The 18,649-nt window shown below is 43.0% G+C and overlaps 1 protein-coding gene across 1 annotated transcript; it reads right to left on the bottom strand.

Moving 5' to 3' along the window:
- Positions 1-384: 384 nt before the first annotated feature.
- On the bottom strand, positions 385-9,407 carry LOC135530751 (zinc finger protein 3-like). The gene is made up of 2 exons (XM_064958950.1): positions 8,755-9,407; positions 385-896 (listed from the first exon to the last, which is right to left on the bottom strand). The coding sequence occupies exons 1-2, from the start codon at positions 9,194-9,196 to the stop codon at positions 385-387; spliced, it is 954 nt and encodes a 317-aa protein (XP_064815022.1). The 5' UTR covers positions 9,197-9,407.
- Positions 9,408-18,649: the final 9,242 nt, after the last annotated feature.

The following is an 18,649-nucleotide window of genomic DNA, read 5'->3' on the forward strand; positions in this document are numbered from 1 at the left end:
CCACATCGATCACAGCTACGAGGTGTTTCTCCTGTGTTCTCTGGTGTGATATCAGGATGTTTGGCTGAGTAAAACTCTTCCCACATTGATTACAGCTACAAGGGTTCTCTCGTGTGACCGCTGGTGAATAGTCAGACTGCTAGATGTAACACATCTCTTCCCACATTGATCACAGCTATAAAAGATTTCTCTCCTGTGTGTGTTCTCTGATGTACCTTCAGCAAGCTTGAGTGATTAAAACTCTTCCTACATTGATTACAGCTATAAAGTTTCTCCCCAGTGTGAATTGTCCGGTGTAATTGTAATGTATATAATTTTGAAAAGGTCTTCCCGCAGTCAGAGCAACTAAAAGATTTCTCCCTGTGTGTGTTGTCTGGTGTGTTTTCAGGCCGCTTCGAACATTAAAACTTTTCCACATTGCTCACAGCTATAAGGTTTTTCTCCTGTGTGTGTTCTCTGGTGTATAGTCAGACGGCTAGATGTGACAAATCTCTTCTCACATTGATCACAGCTATAAGGTTTCTCTCCTGTGTGTGTTCTCTGATGTACCTTCAGGCAGCTTGAGTGCGTAAATCTCTTCCCACATTGATCACAGCTATAAGGTTTCTCTCCTGTATGGATTCTCTCATGTCTTTTTAGGTCTGCTGAAGAGGTGAATCTCTTCCCACAGTCAGAGCAGTGAGCTGTATCGCCTGTGTGAATTCTCTGGTGTACTTTTAGTGAATCTAATCTTGAATAACTCTTCCCACAGTCAGAGCAGTGGTGAGATTTTTTTCCTGTGGGTTTTCGTTGGTGTTTCTTGAGGTGTTCTGATGTGGAGAGACTCTTCTCTGCCTCGTCAGCTTCATGATGTTGTTGAGGCTCCCCAGAGGATCCACGATAGTCAAGTCTCTCTCCTGTGTGAACGACAAAGTCAGACAGATGGTTAAAGGCCCACAACAGCAGAAATCCACTGTATCATTCAGCTAAAAGGTGATGCCCAGGATGTTGTACAACAATTTACATCTGTAATGAATATTTAAATGCTTTGATAAACTTAATTGACAATTATCTTAATATGACAGTCAGTGATCAACAACAGTCATATTTTGTGTTATTTTTTTCACTTTAGTCGTAAATCGTAAAAAAAAAAAAAACTCTAGGCTATATAGTCCCCTTTCTGTGCTAAAATTGCCGCATGAGGGCGATGCACACTCAACTTGATTGCAGAAACTCATCCCTGCAAATACAGAAACCACTAGTTATGGATGTAGTATATCTGGTAATGAGGAAACCACTAGTTATGGATGTAGTATATCTGGTAATGAGGAAACCACTAGTTATGGATGTAGTATATCTGCTAATGAGGAAACCACTAGTTATGGATGTAGTATATCTGCTAATGAGGAAACCACTAGTTATGGATGTAGTATATCTGGTAATGAGGAAACCACTAGTTATGGATGTAGTATATCTGGTAATGAGGAAACCACTAGTTATGGATGTAGTATATCTGCTAATGAGGAAACCACTAGTTATGGATGTAGTATATCTGGTAATGAGGAAACCACTAGTTATGGATGTAGTATATCTGCTAATGAGGAAACCACTAGTTATGGATGTAGTATATCTGGTAATGAGGAAACCACTAGTTATGGATGTAGTATATCTGCTAATGAGGAAACCACTAGTAATAACCTGGTACATCTAGACTGTTGAATGGTCCTAGATGGTGAACAGTTTATTAAGTAATAACCTGGTAAATCTAGACTGTTGAATGGTCCCAGATGGTGAACAGTTTATTTAGAAGTAATAACCTGGTAACTCTAGACTGTTGAATGGTCCCAGATGGTGAACAGTTCATTTAGTAATAACCTGGTAAATCTAGACTGTTTAATGGTCCCAGATGGTGAACAGTTTATTTAGTAATAACCTGGTAAATCTAGACTGTTGAATGGTCCCAGATGGTGAACAGTTTATTTAGTAATAACCTGGTAAATCTAGGCTGTTGAATGGTCCCAGATGGTGAACAGTTTATTTAGTAATAACCTGGTAAATCTAGACTGTTGAATGGTCCCAGATGGTGAACAGTTTATTTAGTAATAACCTGGTAAATCTAGACTGTTGAATGGTCCCAGATGGTGAACAGTTTATTTAGTAATAACCTGGTAAATCTAGACTGGTGAATGGTCCCAGATGGTGAACAGTTTATTTAGAAGTAATAACCTGGTAAATCTAGACCGTTGAATGGTCCCAGATGGTGAACAGTTTATTTAGTAATAACCTGGTAAATCTAGACTGTTGAATGGTCCCAGATGGTGAACAGTTTATTTAGTAATAACCTGGTAAATCTAGACTGTTGAATGGTCCCAGATGGTGAACAGTTTATTTAGAAGTAATAACCTGGTAAATCTAGACTGTTGAATGGTCCCAGATGGTGAACAGTTTATTTAGTAATAACCTGGTAAATCTAGACTGTTGAATGGTCCCAGATGGTGAACAGTTTATTTAGAAGTAATAACCTGGTAAATCTAGACTGTTGAATGGTCCCAGATGGTGAACAGTTTATTTAGAAGTAATAACCTTATAAATCTAGACTGTTGAATGGTCCTGGATGGTGAACAGTTTATTTAGAAGTAATAACCTGGTAAATCTAGACTGTTGAATGGTCCCAGATGGTGAACAGTTTATTTAGAAGTAATAACCTGGTAAATCTAGACTGTTGAATGGTCCCAGGTGGTGAACAGTTTATTTAGTAATAACCTGGTAAATCTAGACTGTTGAATGGTCCCAGATGGTGAACAGTTTATTTAGAAGTAATAACCTGGTAAATCTAGACTGTTGAATGGTCCCAGATGGTGAGCAGTTTATTTAGTAATAACCTGGTAAATCTAGACTGTTGAATGGTCCCAGATGGTGAGCAGTTTATTTAGTAATAACCTGGTAAATCTAGACTGTTGAATGGTCCCAGATGGTGAATATCAGTTGTTTCCCCCACGGTGGTCATTCTATTTGTTTATGACGTGACTCTGAGTCATCAGGTTGCCATGGGCTACATGGGGTGTTTTGGTTTCACTCTGGGTTGAGTAGACAAACAGAAAGGGGACAAAGTCTCTCCTATTTCAGTGGTTGATAATACAGGGGGCGATCCAGGATTGGTCCATTTTAGTTTTAATCTAATACTATACAGTATATGAGTTTCTATTAATAAAGAGGGCAATGTGGGACATTGGGATCACATTTCTAAATGACTGGAAACAAAAACACATTTCATGCAGTTCCACATGTGAACTTACAGGAACTGAAGACTTTGTACACTGAATGTACAAAACATTAAGAACACCTTTCCATGACAGACTGACCAGGTGAATCCAGGTTAAAGACATGATCCTTATTGATGTCACTCATTAAATCCAGTCCAAAATCAGTGTAGATGAGGGGGGAGGAGACAGGTTAAAACCCCTTAGAGTTGTCGTCTACACACCCACTTAAAATGTAATTAGTATAACACAACATTCCCCATAAGAATCTGTCTGTCTAAGCTACAGATATCTGTATATAGGCTGTGTTCCATTCCCACTGCACCCGCCGGATATCAGCCTTCCTCATCAGGGGTGAAAGGTGTCGGAGCTACAGATATCAGCCTTCCTCATCAGCGGTGAAAGGTGTCAGAGCTACAGATATCAGCCTTCCTCATCAGCGGTGAAAGGTGTCAGAGCAATAGATATCAGCCTTCCTCATCGGGGGTAAAAGGTGTCAGAGCTACAGATATCAACCTTCCTCATCAGCGGTAAAAGGTGTCAGAGCTACAGATATCAGCCTTCCTCATCAGCGGTGAAAGGTGTCAGAGCTACAGATATCAGCCTTCCTCATCAGCGGTGAAAGGTGTCAGAGCTACAGATATCAGCCTTCCTCATCAGCGGTGAAAGGTGTCAGAGATACAGATATCAGCCTTCCTCATCAGCGGTGAAAGGTGTCAGAGCTACAGATATCAGCCTTCCTCATCAGCGGTGAAAGGTGTCAGAGCTACAGATATCAGCCTTCCTCATCAGCGGTGAAAGGTGTCAGAGCAACAGATATCAGCCTTCCTCATCAGCGGTGAAAGGTGTCAGAGCTACAGATATCAGCCCTCCTCATCAGCGGTGAAAGGTGTCAGAGCTACAGATATCAGCCTTCCTCATCAGCGGTGAAAGGTGTCAGAGCTACAGATATCAGCCTTCCTCATCAGCGGTGAAAGGTGTCAGAGCTACAGATATCAGCCTTCCTCATCAGCGGTGAAAGGTGTCAGAGCTACAGATATCAGCCTTCCTCATCAGCGGTGAAAGGTGTCAGAGCTACAGATATCAGCCTTCCTCATCAGCGGTGAAAGGTGTCAGAGCTACAGATATCAGCCCTCCTCATCAGGGGTGAAAGGTGTCAGAGCTACAGATATCAGCCTTCCTCATCAGCGGTGAAAGGTGTCAGAGCTACAGATATCAGCCCTCCTCATCAGGGGTGAAAGGTGTCAGAGCTACAGATATCAGCCTTCCTCATCAGCGGTGAAAGGTGTCAGAGAAACAGATATCAGCCTTCCTCATCAGCGGTGAAAGGTGTCAGAGCTACAGATATCAGCCCTCCTCATCAGCGGTGAAAGGTGTCAGAGCTACAGATATCAGCCTTCCTCATCAGCGGTGAAAGGTGTCAGAGCTACGGATATCAGCCTTCCTCATCAGCGGTGAAAGGTGTCAGAGCAACAGATATCAGCCTTCCTCATCAGGGGTAAAAGGTGTCAGAGCTACAGATATCAGCCCTCCTCATCAGGGGTGAAAGGTGTCAGAGCTACAGATATCAGCCCTCCTCATCAGCGGTGAAAGGTGTCAGAGCTACAGATATCAGCCTTCCTCATCAGCGGTGAAAGGTGTCAGAGCTACAGATATCAGCCTTCCTCATCAGCGGTGAAAGGTGTCAGAGCTACAGATATCAGCCTTCCTCATCAGCGGTGAAAGGTGTCAGAGCTACAGATATCAGCCTTCCTCATCAGCGGTGAAAGGTGTCAGAGCTACGGATATCAGCCTTCCTCATCAGCGGTAAAAGGTGTCAGAGCAACAGATATCAGCCTTCCTCATCAGCGATGAAAGGTGTCAGAGCTACAGATATCAGCCCTCCTCATCAGCGGTGAAAGGTGTCAGAGCTACAGATATCAGCCTTCCTCATCAGCGGTGAAAGGTGTCAGAGAAACAGATATCAGCCTTCCTCATCAGCGGTGAAAGGTGTCAGAGCTACAGATATCAGCCCTCCTCATCAGCGGTGAAAGGTGTCAGAGCTACAGATATCAGCCTTCCTCATCAGCGGTGAAAGGTGTCAGAGCTACGGATATCAGCCTTCCTCATCAGCAGTGAAAGGTGTTAGAGCAACAGATATCAGCCTTCCTCATCAGGGGTAAAAGGTGTCAGAGCTACAGATATCAGCCCTCCTCATCAGGGGTGAAAGGTGTCAGAGCTACAGATATCAGCCCTCCTCATCAGCGGTGAAAGGTGTCAGAGATACAGATATCAGCCGTCCTCATCAGCGGTGAAAGGTGTCAGAGCTACAGATATCAGCCTTCCTCATCAGCGGTGAAATGTGTCAGAGCTACAGATATCAGCCCTCCTCATCAGGGGTGAAAGGTGTCAGAGCTACAGATATCAGCCCTCCTCATCAGGGGTGAAAGGTGTCAGAGCTACAGATATCAGCATTCCTCATCAGCGGTGAAAGGTGTCAGAGCTACGGATATCAGCCTTCCTCATCAGGGGTGAAAGGTGTCAGAGCTACAGATATCAGCCTTCCTCATCAGCGGTGAAAGGTGTCAGAGCTACAGATATCAGCCCTCCTCATCAGGGGTGAAAGGTGTCAGAGCTACAGATATCAGCCTTCCTCATCAGCGGTGAAAGGTGTCAGAGCTACAGATATCAGCCCTCCTCATCAGGGGTGAAAGGTGTCAGAGCTACAGATATCAGCCTTCCTCATCAGCGGTGAAAGGTGTCAGAGCTACGGATATCAGCCTTCCTCATCAGGGGTGAAAGGTGTCAGAGCTACAGATATCAGCCTTCCTCATCAGCGGTGAAAGGTGTCAGAGCTACAGATATCAGCCCTCCTCATCAGGGGTGAAAGGTGTCAGAGCTACAGATATCAGCCTTCTTCATCAGCGGTGAAAGGTGTCAGAGCTACGGATATCAGCCTTCCTCATCAGGGGTGAAAGGTGTCAGAGCTACAGATATCAGCCTTCCTCATCAGGGTGAAAGGTGTCAGAGATACGGATATCAGCCCTCCTCATCAGGGGTGAAAGGTGTCAGAGCTACAGATATCAGCCTTCCTCATCAGCGGTGAAAGGCGTCAGAGCTACAGATATCAGCCTTCCTCATCAGCGGTGAAAGGTGTCAGAGCTACAGCCGTGTTGTAAAATCAGTCTTCTCATGGAAAAAATAAAAAAAAACGTTTGTATCATCCAAACAGTTTGGGCTCCAACACTAATATGATCCCTCTGTGGAAAGGAGGAGGAGTCTCTGGTGACTACAACACTAAAAGGAGGAGGAGTCTCTGGTGACTACAACACTAAAAGGAGGAGGAGTCTCTGGTGACTACAACACTAAAAGGAGGAGGAGTCTCTGGTGACTACAACACTAATATGATCCCTCTGTGGAAAGGAGGAGTCGTCTCTGGTGACTACAACACTAAAAGGAGGAGGAGTCTCTGGTGACTACAACACTAAAAGGAGGAGTCGTCTCTGGTGACTACAACACTAAAAGGAGGAGGAGTCTCTGGTGACTACAACACTAAAAGGAGGAGGAGTCTCTGGTGACTACAACACTAAAAGGAGGGGGAGTCTCTGGTGACTACAACACTAAAAGGAGGGGAGTCTCTGGTGACTACAACACTAAAAGGAGGGAGTCTCTGGTGACTACAACACTAAAAGGAGGGGGAGTCTGGTGACTACAACACTAAAAGGAGGAGGAGTCTCTGGTGACTACAACACTAAAAGGAGGGGGAGTCTCTGGTGACTACAACACTAAAAGGAGGAGGAGTCTCTGGTGACTACAACACTAAAAGGAGGGGGAGTCTCTGGTGACTACAACACTAAAAGGAGGCGGAGTCTCTGGTGACTACAACACTAATATGATCCCTCTGTGGAAAGGAGGAGTCGTCTCTGGTGACTACAACACTAATATGATCCCTTTTCAGCATCATCAGGACAGAACACAAGATCAGGGGGGGGACTAGAGGGAAAAGAAACACTAGATCATCAAGCTGGGTTTTCTGCATCAACAGGACAGAACACAAGATCAGGGGGGGACTAGAGGGAAAAGAAACACTAGATCATCTAGCTGGGTATTCAGCATCGACAGGACAGAACATAAGATCAGGGGGGACTAGAGGGGAAAACTAGACCACTTTTACTCCACTCACAGAGACACATACAAAGCCCCTCCCTCCCCCTCCCTCTGGTAAATATGAACATAACTCTATACTCCTGATTCCCTAGTTATAAATCAAAACAGGAAGTACCAGCTCAATCCTGAAGTGTTCCGATGAAGCGGTTGCTAAGCTACAGGACTGTTTCATTAGCACAGACTGGAATAGGTTCAGGGATTCCTCCGGTGGCATTCAGGAGTTTACCACATCAGTCAACGGCTTCATGTATCGACGACATCGTCGCCACAGTGACGGAACGTACATGCGTATATATTTGCGACTGTTCAACAACAACAACAAAAAATCTTGGTCGACCAACCGCCTTTAGACCGAACAGAACGACCAGTCGACTAAATGGGGTCAGACATTATATCATTATGACATCATAATAGCTATTGATTCCTGAAGAATAGAACTTATAAAATGCCTTAAATGTTTCAACTGTATTTCCCCATCAGAAACTAAAACATAAGCTTGTATAACTCCGCTGTTGGTAAATTAACACTGTATAGCCTCAATCTGGTTAAAACTATCATCTTGACCTTATGGATGGCCAGTCCTTATATTCATAGTGTAGTCAAGGCGGAGGCACTGAGCAGGATTCCAATCTGAGTCCAGCAACCGTCAAGCCAACACCTTATAACTGTTACGCCAAGATGTCTGAACTTCTTGATGAGGTCGCTAGGTTTTGGGTTAAGGTTGCTAACAATAGCTTTCTCTATGAATTTGAGGGTGGTTAAATTTCTCCATCCCTAAGCCGTTTACCAAACCAAGCCTCTGAGCAGCCATTTTGTTGCTTTTTAAAACCTAGGTTGTTCCTTTAAAAAAGCCACACATCAATCAACTAATCTGCAGTTGAAACAATAACAAAGCTGTAATTCCACCACTGTTTTGGTAATAAGATGATGGATGGGACCGGAGAAATGTAACTACTCTCAAATTCATAGACAGACCTATGGATGCAAGGACTGACCATCCATGATATCAACATTATAGTTTTAACCATGTTGAGGCGATACAGTGTTGATTTACATTGTTTCTAAACATTGGAGTAAAAAAAGCTTATTTGGGGATCTAATGGATCTAACAGTTGAACTAAGCTCATGAGGAATGTGTCATATTCTTCAAGAATCAATGTGGCTATAAATAAATAAATCATTTAAAAGTCCAAATATGGATGAAGCAACTGCAGATTTCCCCTTTAACACCAAGCATCAGTTCAACAACTGCAGATTACCCCTTTAACACCAAGCATCAGTTCAACAACTGCAGATTACCCCTTTAACACCACAAGCATCAGTTCAACAACTGCAGAGTTTGCGCCTCTGTTTTTAAGACAGTACTTACTAGTGTTAATCAGGGCCCGGTTTCTCAAAAGCATCTCACGGCTAACTTCATCATCAATACTGGATGCCTTAAGATGGCTTTGGGGAACCGGGCCCTGATATCCAGTTTCCTCCTCTTCCTCCTTTTTCGATGTGACAGTCATCTCCTCCTCCTCCAATTTCACTCCAAAAACGGCACCTTCCTCTCCTTTTACTGTAACATCCTCCTCCTCTTTCACTCTGAACGCGTCTTCCTCTTCTTTCACTGAAACGTCTTTTTCTTCTTCTTTCACTGTAACAGCCTCATCCTCTACTTGTTTTTGTATTGTAACAGCCTCCTCTTCTTTTTCCTCTTTAACGAGAGCTTCTTCCTCCGTCCAGCAGACCTCCTCTTCTGTCGCTGGAGGAGAAGCTCCTTCCTCCGTCCAGTCTTTAGCAAGACGAGAGTAGTTTAGTGAACTCATGGTCGGTGATGTTAGCTAGGCTAATGCTAACTTAACCAGACAGCTAGTTAACTAATAACAACGTAAAAATGTTAAATTAAATGGGATAACTAACTAGACGACAGAAGTGGGTTTAAAACACAGTGGCTAATATACACGAACGCGTCTAAAGAGCTTTATTGGTTCGTCTATTTTGTCTACAAGCTACCGAGGTGTCTGACTGACTGTCGCTGCTGTTGAAAGAAGCGTTCCGTCCACTAGATTATACGTCACACCAGCAGCATCGCCTTAAAGTCTCAGACCGCCATCTGCTGACTGGAGGGGGTAACGCAGTTGAGATAAACGTATATTTTATTTTCAGACAACAAGTTAACGGTTCGGAAGCATTCGTTTTTACCCACCAATGTAACAATAGTGTGGGTAAAATGCAATATTTCGCAACGTCATATTGATTTACTCTGTACTACCAAGTTTGTATGCTTTATGTTGGTTTGCAATTATAATATTGAGAAAGTTCCAGTGAAACTCTCTGCTTTATATCGGCAGCTTTTCTTCTTATGGACCTTAATTTAAAAGCATAATTTTTCTCCAAACAGATATTACATATGGAATCGGGACATATTGTATAAAGATACTTCTTTGTTTTTAGAATATTACCTACGATTAACCCTGTTGACTCATCGGTAGGAATGATTTGTTTTAGAATATTACCTACGATTAACCCTGTTGACTCATCGGTAGGAAATATTTGTCTTTATTTCAGTCCATTCAACAACAGTAGATTTATACGAGCCTTCTATCAACAGGATGTTGTGTCTTTACCTTTGTCACTCATTATCAGTGATTTATTGCCACAATGTAAGGTACCTCTCTTTCATATCGTCTGAGATCCCCAAGGATTGGAAAGCTGCCGCAGTCATCCCCCTCTTCAAAGGGGGAGAAACCCTGGACCCAAACTGTTACAGACCTATATCCATCCTGCCCTGCCTATCTAAGGTCTTCGAAAGCCAAGTCAACAAACAGGTCACTGACCATCTCGAATCCCACCGTACCTTCTCCGCTGTGCAATCTGGTTTCCGAGCAGGTCACGGGTGCACCTCAGCCACGCTCAAGGTACTAAACGATATCATAACCGTAATCGATAAAAGACAGTACTGTGCAGCCGTCTTCATCGACATTGCCAAGGCTTTCGACTCTGTCAATCACCATATTCTTATCGGCAGACTCAGTAGCCTCAGTTTTTCTAATGACTGCCTTGCCTGGTTCACCAACTACTTTGCAGACAGAGTTCAGTGTGTCAAATCGGAGGGCATGCTGTCCGGTCCTCTGGCAGTCTCTATGGGGGTGCCACAGGGTTCAATTCTCGGGCCGACTCTTTTCTCTGTATATATCAATGATGTTGCTCTTGCAGGCGATTCCCTGATCCACCTCTACGCAGACAACACCATTCTGTATACTTCCGGCCCTTCCTTGGACACTGTGCTATCTAACCTCCAAACGAGCTTCAATGCCATACAACACTCCTTCCGTGGCATCCAACTGCAACTGTTCGCTGCCTGCACCCACACGCCCGACTAGCATCACCACCCTGGATGGTTCCGACCTAGAATATGTGGACATCTATAAGTACCTAGGTGTCTGGCTAGACTGTAAACTCTCCTTCCAGACTCATATCAAATATCTCCAATCTAAAATCAAATCTAGAGTCGGCTTTCTATTCCGCAACAAAGCCTCCTTCACTCACGGCGCCAAACTTACACTAGTAAAACTGACTATCCTACCAATCCTCGACTTTGGCGATGTCATTTACAAAATAGCTTCCAATACTCTACCCAGCAAACTGGATGCAGTTTATCACAGTGCCATCCGTTTTGTTACTAAAGCACCTTATACCACCCACCACTGCGACCTGTATGCTCTAGTCGGCTGGCCCTCGCTATATATTCATCGCCAGACCCACTGGTTCCAGGCCATCTACAAGTCCATGCTTGGTAAAGCTCCGCCTTATCTCAGTTCACTGGTCATGATGGCAACACCCACCCGTAGCACGCGCTCCAGCAGGTGTATCTCACTGATCGTCCCTAAAGCCAACACCTCATTTGGCCGCCTTTCATTCCAGTTCTCTGCTGCCTGTGACTGGAGCAATTGCAAAAATCGCTGAAGTTGGAGACTTTTATCTCCCTCACCAACTTCAAACATCTGCTATCTGAGCAGCTAACCGATCGCTGCAGCTGTACATAGTCCATCGGTAAATAGCCCACCCAATTTGACCTACCTCATCCCGATACTGTTTATATTTATTTACTTTTCTGCTCTTTTGCACACCAATATCTCTACATGTACATGACCATCTGATCATTTATCACTCCAGTGTTAATCTGCAAAATTGTAATTATTCGCCTACCTCCTCATGCCTTTTGCACACAATGTATATAGACTCTCTGTTTTTCTACTGTGTTACTGACTTGTTAATTGTTTACTCCATGTGTAACTCTGTGTTGTATGTTCACACTGCTATGCTTTATCTTGGCCAGGTCGCAGTTGCAAATGAGAACTTGTTCTCAACTAGCCTACCTGGTTAAATAAAGGTGAAATATATTTTTTATTTAAACACTTGCTCTTTGGCTAGCTTTGCTACCAGCCTATGTCAATGAGCGTTAGCATTCAAGCTAACAACCGCTACATCCAAAATACATATTTTGCCACTATCTCAACTTCAAAAGGCACTTGCACATATGAGCTGATCTTTTGTTTCAATGGAGAAAATAATAATAAACTCCCACACTGCTCTTTACTAAGCTTTACGTATCGGCCACAGTGGACTAACATGAGAGAAAATAAGAAACGTTAGAAAGATACTGAGCAGCTCATGTTATAGACAGAAGCTACACGGCAGACCAATCCGAACTCATCTCTCGGCATGTCCAGCCCATCAATTATCCCAGCCAATCGTGGCTAGAGGAGTCTTTTTCCGTTGGCTAAACCAACTAGGCTCGTAGTTTAACAATTGTATTGGTATTTACAGATGGCATACAAGTCTGTTATTAAGGCATATGAAAGTTCACATGTTCTAGGAGGCATTTCTGCCCCCCCACCCCACCCCACCCCCCAAAAAAGGCCTCTCCTGTAACTCAATGCTGAGCATGACCTCCGTGTTGCTCTGTCAAAACCGGAGTCCAGAATAGACAAGCTTGTTGAAAACTTCAACCTGTGTGGTTTGATCAGTTTATTCCAGTTCAGAATAATACAAATAGTTATTGTATTTTAACAGAAACAGTTCCTACTTAGACTTTTTTTTACAACAATACTTTCCACAGTAAGTTTTACGGTAGGCCTGATCATTTTTCATCTGTACTGTTACTGAGGGGTGCACTATCAAAAACTGAGCCCGTGTGTGTGTGTGTGTGTGTGTGTGTGTGTGTGTGTGTGTGTGTGTGTGTGTGTGTGTGTGTGTGTGTGTGTGTGTGTGTGTGTGTGTGTGTGTGTGTGTGTGTGTATTCTGTTCTACATCTCTGTGATGTGATCAATCAGTTTATTCCAGTTCAGAATTAAAATGATTTATTGTATTTCAACAGCAACAGGTCCAACCTAGACAGATATGTAAGTTTAAAAAAAAAGAATAAACATGATTTGGCTTTTTATGGGTATTTCATATCATTGTTATATGTTTTTGTTTATATTACATTTGTTTTAGGCATAAGGGCAATGAAATCAACACATAGTTGCATATTTTAATAAGCTTGGGTCCCAGGAAAACACAGTCGGGCCCCAGACTGAAAAAGGTGGGCACAGTCAGACAGGAAGGACTTCCCATTGTCAAGACCAACTGGTACAAACACTTCTTTAACCGTACGGCCCTTTGAACACAGGGAAGAGGAGGACATAGGCTCGTCTGATCTGGAACTGCTATCATTGTCCTTGGTTGTCATGGGGATGATGATTGTGAGGTTGGTGAAGACTTTGCTGATGATGATTTTGGCGTGTTTACGTTTTGTCACCGTCTAAACAAATAATAGTCGTCTTGGACTGGCCGACCAAGAGGTCAAGGCCCTGGACCGAGGTAAGGTTGCCGTCTCCCTGGGAATTCAACACCTAGGTCCATGAACTGATTTCTCACATAAATGCATACATTCATTCATTCAGGTTACAGACCATGTAACTTGGCTTAGCACCCCTTCGACAAAGCGAGTGCAACAACATCCGTGGGTTAGTTACTGGGTTGGTAACACATGATGAAGTTCTGGATCCATACGTGTTAAGAGACCAGATAGAACTGGGATCGGAACCGGAACCAAAAGCTCCACCCTCTCCAAGTTACAGGCCAGTCTATGGGCCAAATGTCCGAAAGGGTAAATATGCGGAAATCATAGCCCTGGAATTAAAATGGGAGCAGTGGAAAGGCTTCACACCTAAATGTTTTATTTCATGTGATTTCAGGTGCTTAACTGGTTATAACTCTTTCCACATTGAGAAAATGAGTAAGGCTTTTTTCCTGTGTGTGTCCTCTCATGTTTTTTCTTGTTCCCTAACCCCCTAAAACTCTTGCCACAGTGGGAACATTGGTAGGGCTTCTCTCCTGTGTGTATTCTCTTATGCTCTTTTAGGCTCACAAACACAGTAAAACTCTTTCCACACTGGGAACATTGGAAAGGCTTTTCTCCTGAGTGTGTCCTCTCATGAGCTTTTAGGTTACCTAACTGGGTAAAACCCTTTCCACACTGGGAACATTGGAAAGGCTTCTCTCCCGTGTGTATTCTCTCATGTTGCTTTAAGGTTCCTAACCACCTAAAACTCCTTCCACAGTGGGAACAGGGGTACGGCTTATCTCCAGAGTGTATTCTCTCATGTTTCTTCAGGTTCCCTAAATGGGTAAAATTCTTTCCACACAGGGAGCAGTGGTGAGGCTTTTCTCCTGTGTGTTTAGTCTTATGCTCTTTAAGGTTTCGTGACGTGGTAAAAGCCTTTCCACACTGAGAGCAAGGGTGGGGTTTCTCCCCTGTATGTGTCCTTTCATGTTCCTTCAGGTTCTCTAACTGAGTAAAATTCTTTCCACAATAGAAACACTGGTAAGGCTTCACTCCAGAGTGTATTCTCTCATGCTTTTTCAAATTCCCTAACCGGTTAAAATTCTTTCCACACTGGGAGCAGTGGTGAGGCTTCTTTCCTGTGTGTATTATTGTATGTTCTTTCAGGTTCCCTAACCGGTTAAAACCCTTTCCACACTGGGAGCATTGAAAGGGCATTTCTCCTGTGTGTGTCCTCTCATGCTTTTTTAAATCCTGTGAACATGAAAATATTTTTTCACACTGAAAGCATTGAAAAGGCTTTTCTCCTTTGTGTGTCCTCTCATGCTGTTTTAGGTTCTGTAACTTGGTAAAATGCTTTCCACACAGGGAGCAGTGGTGTCGTCTGGCTGGATTTGGCATTTCTGGGTCTGGTTCTCCTGATGGACTCTTCCTGTTGTGAGAGTGTGGTCTTTCTCCTGTCAAAGACAACAGATTACTTAGTTAAATTCTAAACAGAGACCTGAATGAAACCTCCACATGATAAAACTGTCTTCCTATGAGGTTTAATCCAGACTAGACCCCCCCAATTAAAACTGTCTTCCCATGAGGTTTAATCCAGACTAGACCCCCCCAATTAAAACTGTCTTCCTATGAGGTTTAATCCAGACTAGACCCCCCCAATTAAAACTGTCTTCCTATGAGGTTTAATCCAGACTAGACCCCCCCCCATAACCTGAGGTCAGTTTTCAGAAAATGGCCATCATTTTCAAAAACACTTATGAGGAGGCAGTTGTATGGAACCATCACACATCATCACTTTAATACATAAGCGATTCCACACCAGCGGAAGTGAAAAAATAGTTTTGGTATCTCAGATTGGCAATTCTCACATGTAAACTTGATTACAATGAAGGGTACTTTAGAAATAGATATTTATAATAATACGTTTTATTTATGATCTTATTTTATCTTAATATTTAATCTTTAAATGAATCTAATCTATAAATTAATGAGAATTAAAGGTTTATTTCGGAATATAGAAATAATCCATATAGAAATACTCCATAAAGAAATACTCCATATAGAAATGCCCCATATAGAAATACTCCATATAGAAATACTCCACATAGAAATGCCCCATATAGAAATACTCCACATAGAAATGCCCCATATAGAAATGCCCCATATAGAAATACTCCATATAGAAATACTCCATATAGAAATACTCCACATAGAAATACTCCATATAGAAATACTCCACATAGAAATACTCCATATAGAAATACTCCATATAGAAATGCCCCATATAGAAATGCCCCATATAGAAGTGCCCCATATAGAAATACTCCATATTCCATATAGAAATACTCCATATTCCATATAGAAATACTCCACACATAATATAGAAATACTCCATATAGAAACGCCCCATATAGAAATACTCCATATTCCATATAGAAATACTCCATATTCCATATAGAAATACTCCATATTCCATATAGAAATACTCCATATTCCATATAGAAATACTCCATACACAATATAGAAATACTCCATATAGAAACGCCCCATATAGAAATACTCCATATTCCATGTAGAAATATTCCATATAGAAATACTCCATATTCCATATAGAAATACACCATATAGAAGTACCCCATATAGAAATACTCCATATTCCATATAGAAATACACCATATAGAAATATTCCATTTAGAAATACTCCAGAGATCAAGAACAGTCAGCTGAGAGAATCCCAGGAGCTCAGCCAGAGAGACCGTTACACTACAGTAGAATCCAGGGGAACACACACAGGTCCCATCCAACAGAACGACATCCAGAGATCCAGAACAGTCAGCTGAGAGAATCCCAGGAGCTCAGCCAGAGAGCTATGCTGAGAAATATAACAACACACAGGGCCTGTAAACCCTGCAGCATCAGAACTTAAATCAGACACCTCCTGAACATCATCTGGAATCGAGTGAATCATTTAGTTGGATTCGTTTAGTTGGATTCAAAATCTTGCAACCTTACGGTTAACTAGTCCAATGCTCTAACCACCTGCCTCACATTGCACTCCACGAGGAGCCTGCCTGTTACGCGAATGTAGTAAGAAGCCAAGGTAAGTTGCTAGCTAGCACCGTTGCTCCAACGTGTACCTAACCATAAACATCAATGACTTTCTTAAAATCAATACACAAGTATATATTTTTAAGCCTGCATATTTAGTTAATATCGCCTGCCAACATGAATTTAGCAGGAGAAAAACTAGAGAAATTGTTTCACTTATCTTGCAACAGAGTCAGGGTATATGCAGCAGTTTGGGCCGCCTGGCTCGTGGTGAACTAATTTGCCAGAATTTTACGTAATTATGACATAACATTGAAGGTTGTTACAACGCAACAGGAATATTTACACACAGGAAGCGGCGCAGGTCCTAATCCAGGCACTTGTCATCTCCCGTCTGGATTACTGCAACTCGCTGTTGGCTGGGCTCCCTGCCTGTGCCATTAAACCCCTACAACTCATCCAGAACGCCGCAGCCCGTCTGGTGTTCAACCTTCCCAAGTTCTCTCACGTCATGCTACCAAAATGCTCCTCCGCTCTCTCCACTGGCTTCCAGTTGAAGACAGTGTTGTTAAGAAAAGGCTCGCTGAGAGCAGGCGCATTAGACCATGGTGCGTTATGCCTACGGAGCTGTGAGGGGAGTATCGGCACCGCATTGTTTCACCTCCAGGCTCTGATCAGGCCCTACACCCAAACAAGGGCACTGCGTTCATCCACCTCTGGCCTGCTCGCCTCCCTACCACTGAGGAAGTACAGTTCCCGCTCAGCCCAGTCAAAACTGTTCGCTGCTCTGGCCCCCAATGGTGGAACAAACTCCCTCACGACGCCAGGACAGCGGAGTCAATCACCACCTTCCGGAGACACCTGAAACCCCACCTCTTCAAGGAATACCTAGGATAGGATAAAGTAATCCTTCTCACCCCCCCTTAAATGATTTAGATGCACTATTGTAAAGTGGCTGTTCCACTGGATGTCATAAGGTGAATTCACCAATTTGTAAGTCGCTCTGGATAAGAGCGTCTGCTAAATGACTTAAATGTAAATGTATTTAGACTGATAATACGGAACGGTTCCATATTTAACTGAAAGAATAAACGTTTCGACCATATTAATGATCTAAGGCTCGTATTTCTGTGTGTTATCATGTTATAACTAAGTCTATGATTTGATAGAGCAGTCTGACTGAGATGGTAGGCAGCAGCAGGCTCGTAAGCATTCAATCAAACAGCACTTTCGTGCGTTTTGCCAGTTTATGACTTCAGGCCTATCAACTCCCGAGGCTGGTGTAACCGATGTGAAACGTCACTCGCTCTGAGACTTGGAGTAGTTGTTCCCCTTGCTCTGCAAGGGCCTCGGCTTTTGTGGAGCGATGGGTAATGCCGCTTCTAGGGTGGCTGTTGTCGATGTGTTCCTGGTTCAACTGCACCGTCCACAACCAAAGGGCTCTCCAGAGGGTGGTGCGGTCTGCACAACGCATCACTGGGGGCAAACTACCTGCCCTCCAGGACACCTACAACAACCGATGTCACAGGAAGGCAAAAAAAGATCATCAAGGATAACAACCACCCGAGCCACTGCCTGTTCACCCCTCTATCATCCAGAAGGCGAGGTCAGTACAGGTGCATCAAAGCTGGGACCGAGAGTCTGAAAAACAGCTTCTATCTCAAGGCCATCAGACTATTAAACAGCCATCACTAGCACAGAGAGGCGGCTGCCTAGATACAAACTTGATATCATTGGTCACTTTAATAAATGGAACACTAGTCACTTTAATAATTCCACTTTAAGAATGTTTACTGCAAACCATGTGTATGTGACCATTAACATCTGCTAACCATGTGACCAGTAACATCTGCTAACCATGTGTATGTGACCAATAACATCTGCTAACCACGTGTATGTGACCATTAACATCCTGCTAACCATGTGTATGTGACCATTAACATCTGCTAACCACATGTATGTGACCATTAACATTTGCTAACCATGTGTATGTGACCATTAACATCTGCTAACCATGTGTATGTGACCATTAACATCTGCTAACTATGTGTATGTGACCATTAACATCTGCTAACCATGTGTATGTGACCATTAACATCTGCTAACCATGTGTATGTGACCAATAGAATTTGATTGGATGATAATGCCATGCTTGTAACTGTGGATCAAACATATGGCTCATAAACCTTGATATTGTAAATGATGTGAAGTGAACCATTAGGACTCACTGCTGTGTCGTTTGCTTCTATGACATCATAATCCTCAACATCTCATCTTTCAGACAACATCAACTCCTCTTGATTTACAGCATTCCACTCAAGACAACATCAACTCCTCTTGATTTACAGCATTCCACATCAACTCCTCTTGATTTACAGCATTCCACTTAGACAACATC

Source organism: Oncorhynchus masou, unplaced genomic scaffold (assembly GCF_036934945.1).
Source record: "Oncorhynchus masou masou isolate Uvic2021 unplaced genomic scaffold, UVic_Omas_1.1 unplaced_scaffold_1413, whole genome shotgun sequence".
In the NCBI taxonomy this organism is placed as follows: Eukaryota; Metazoa; Chordata; class Actinopteri; order Salmoniformes; family Salmonidae; genus Oncorhynchus; species Oncorhynchus masou.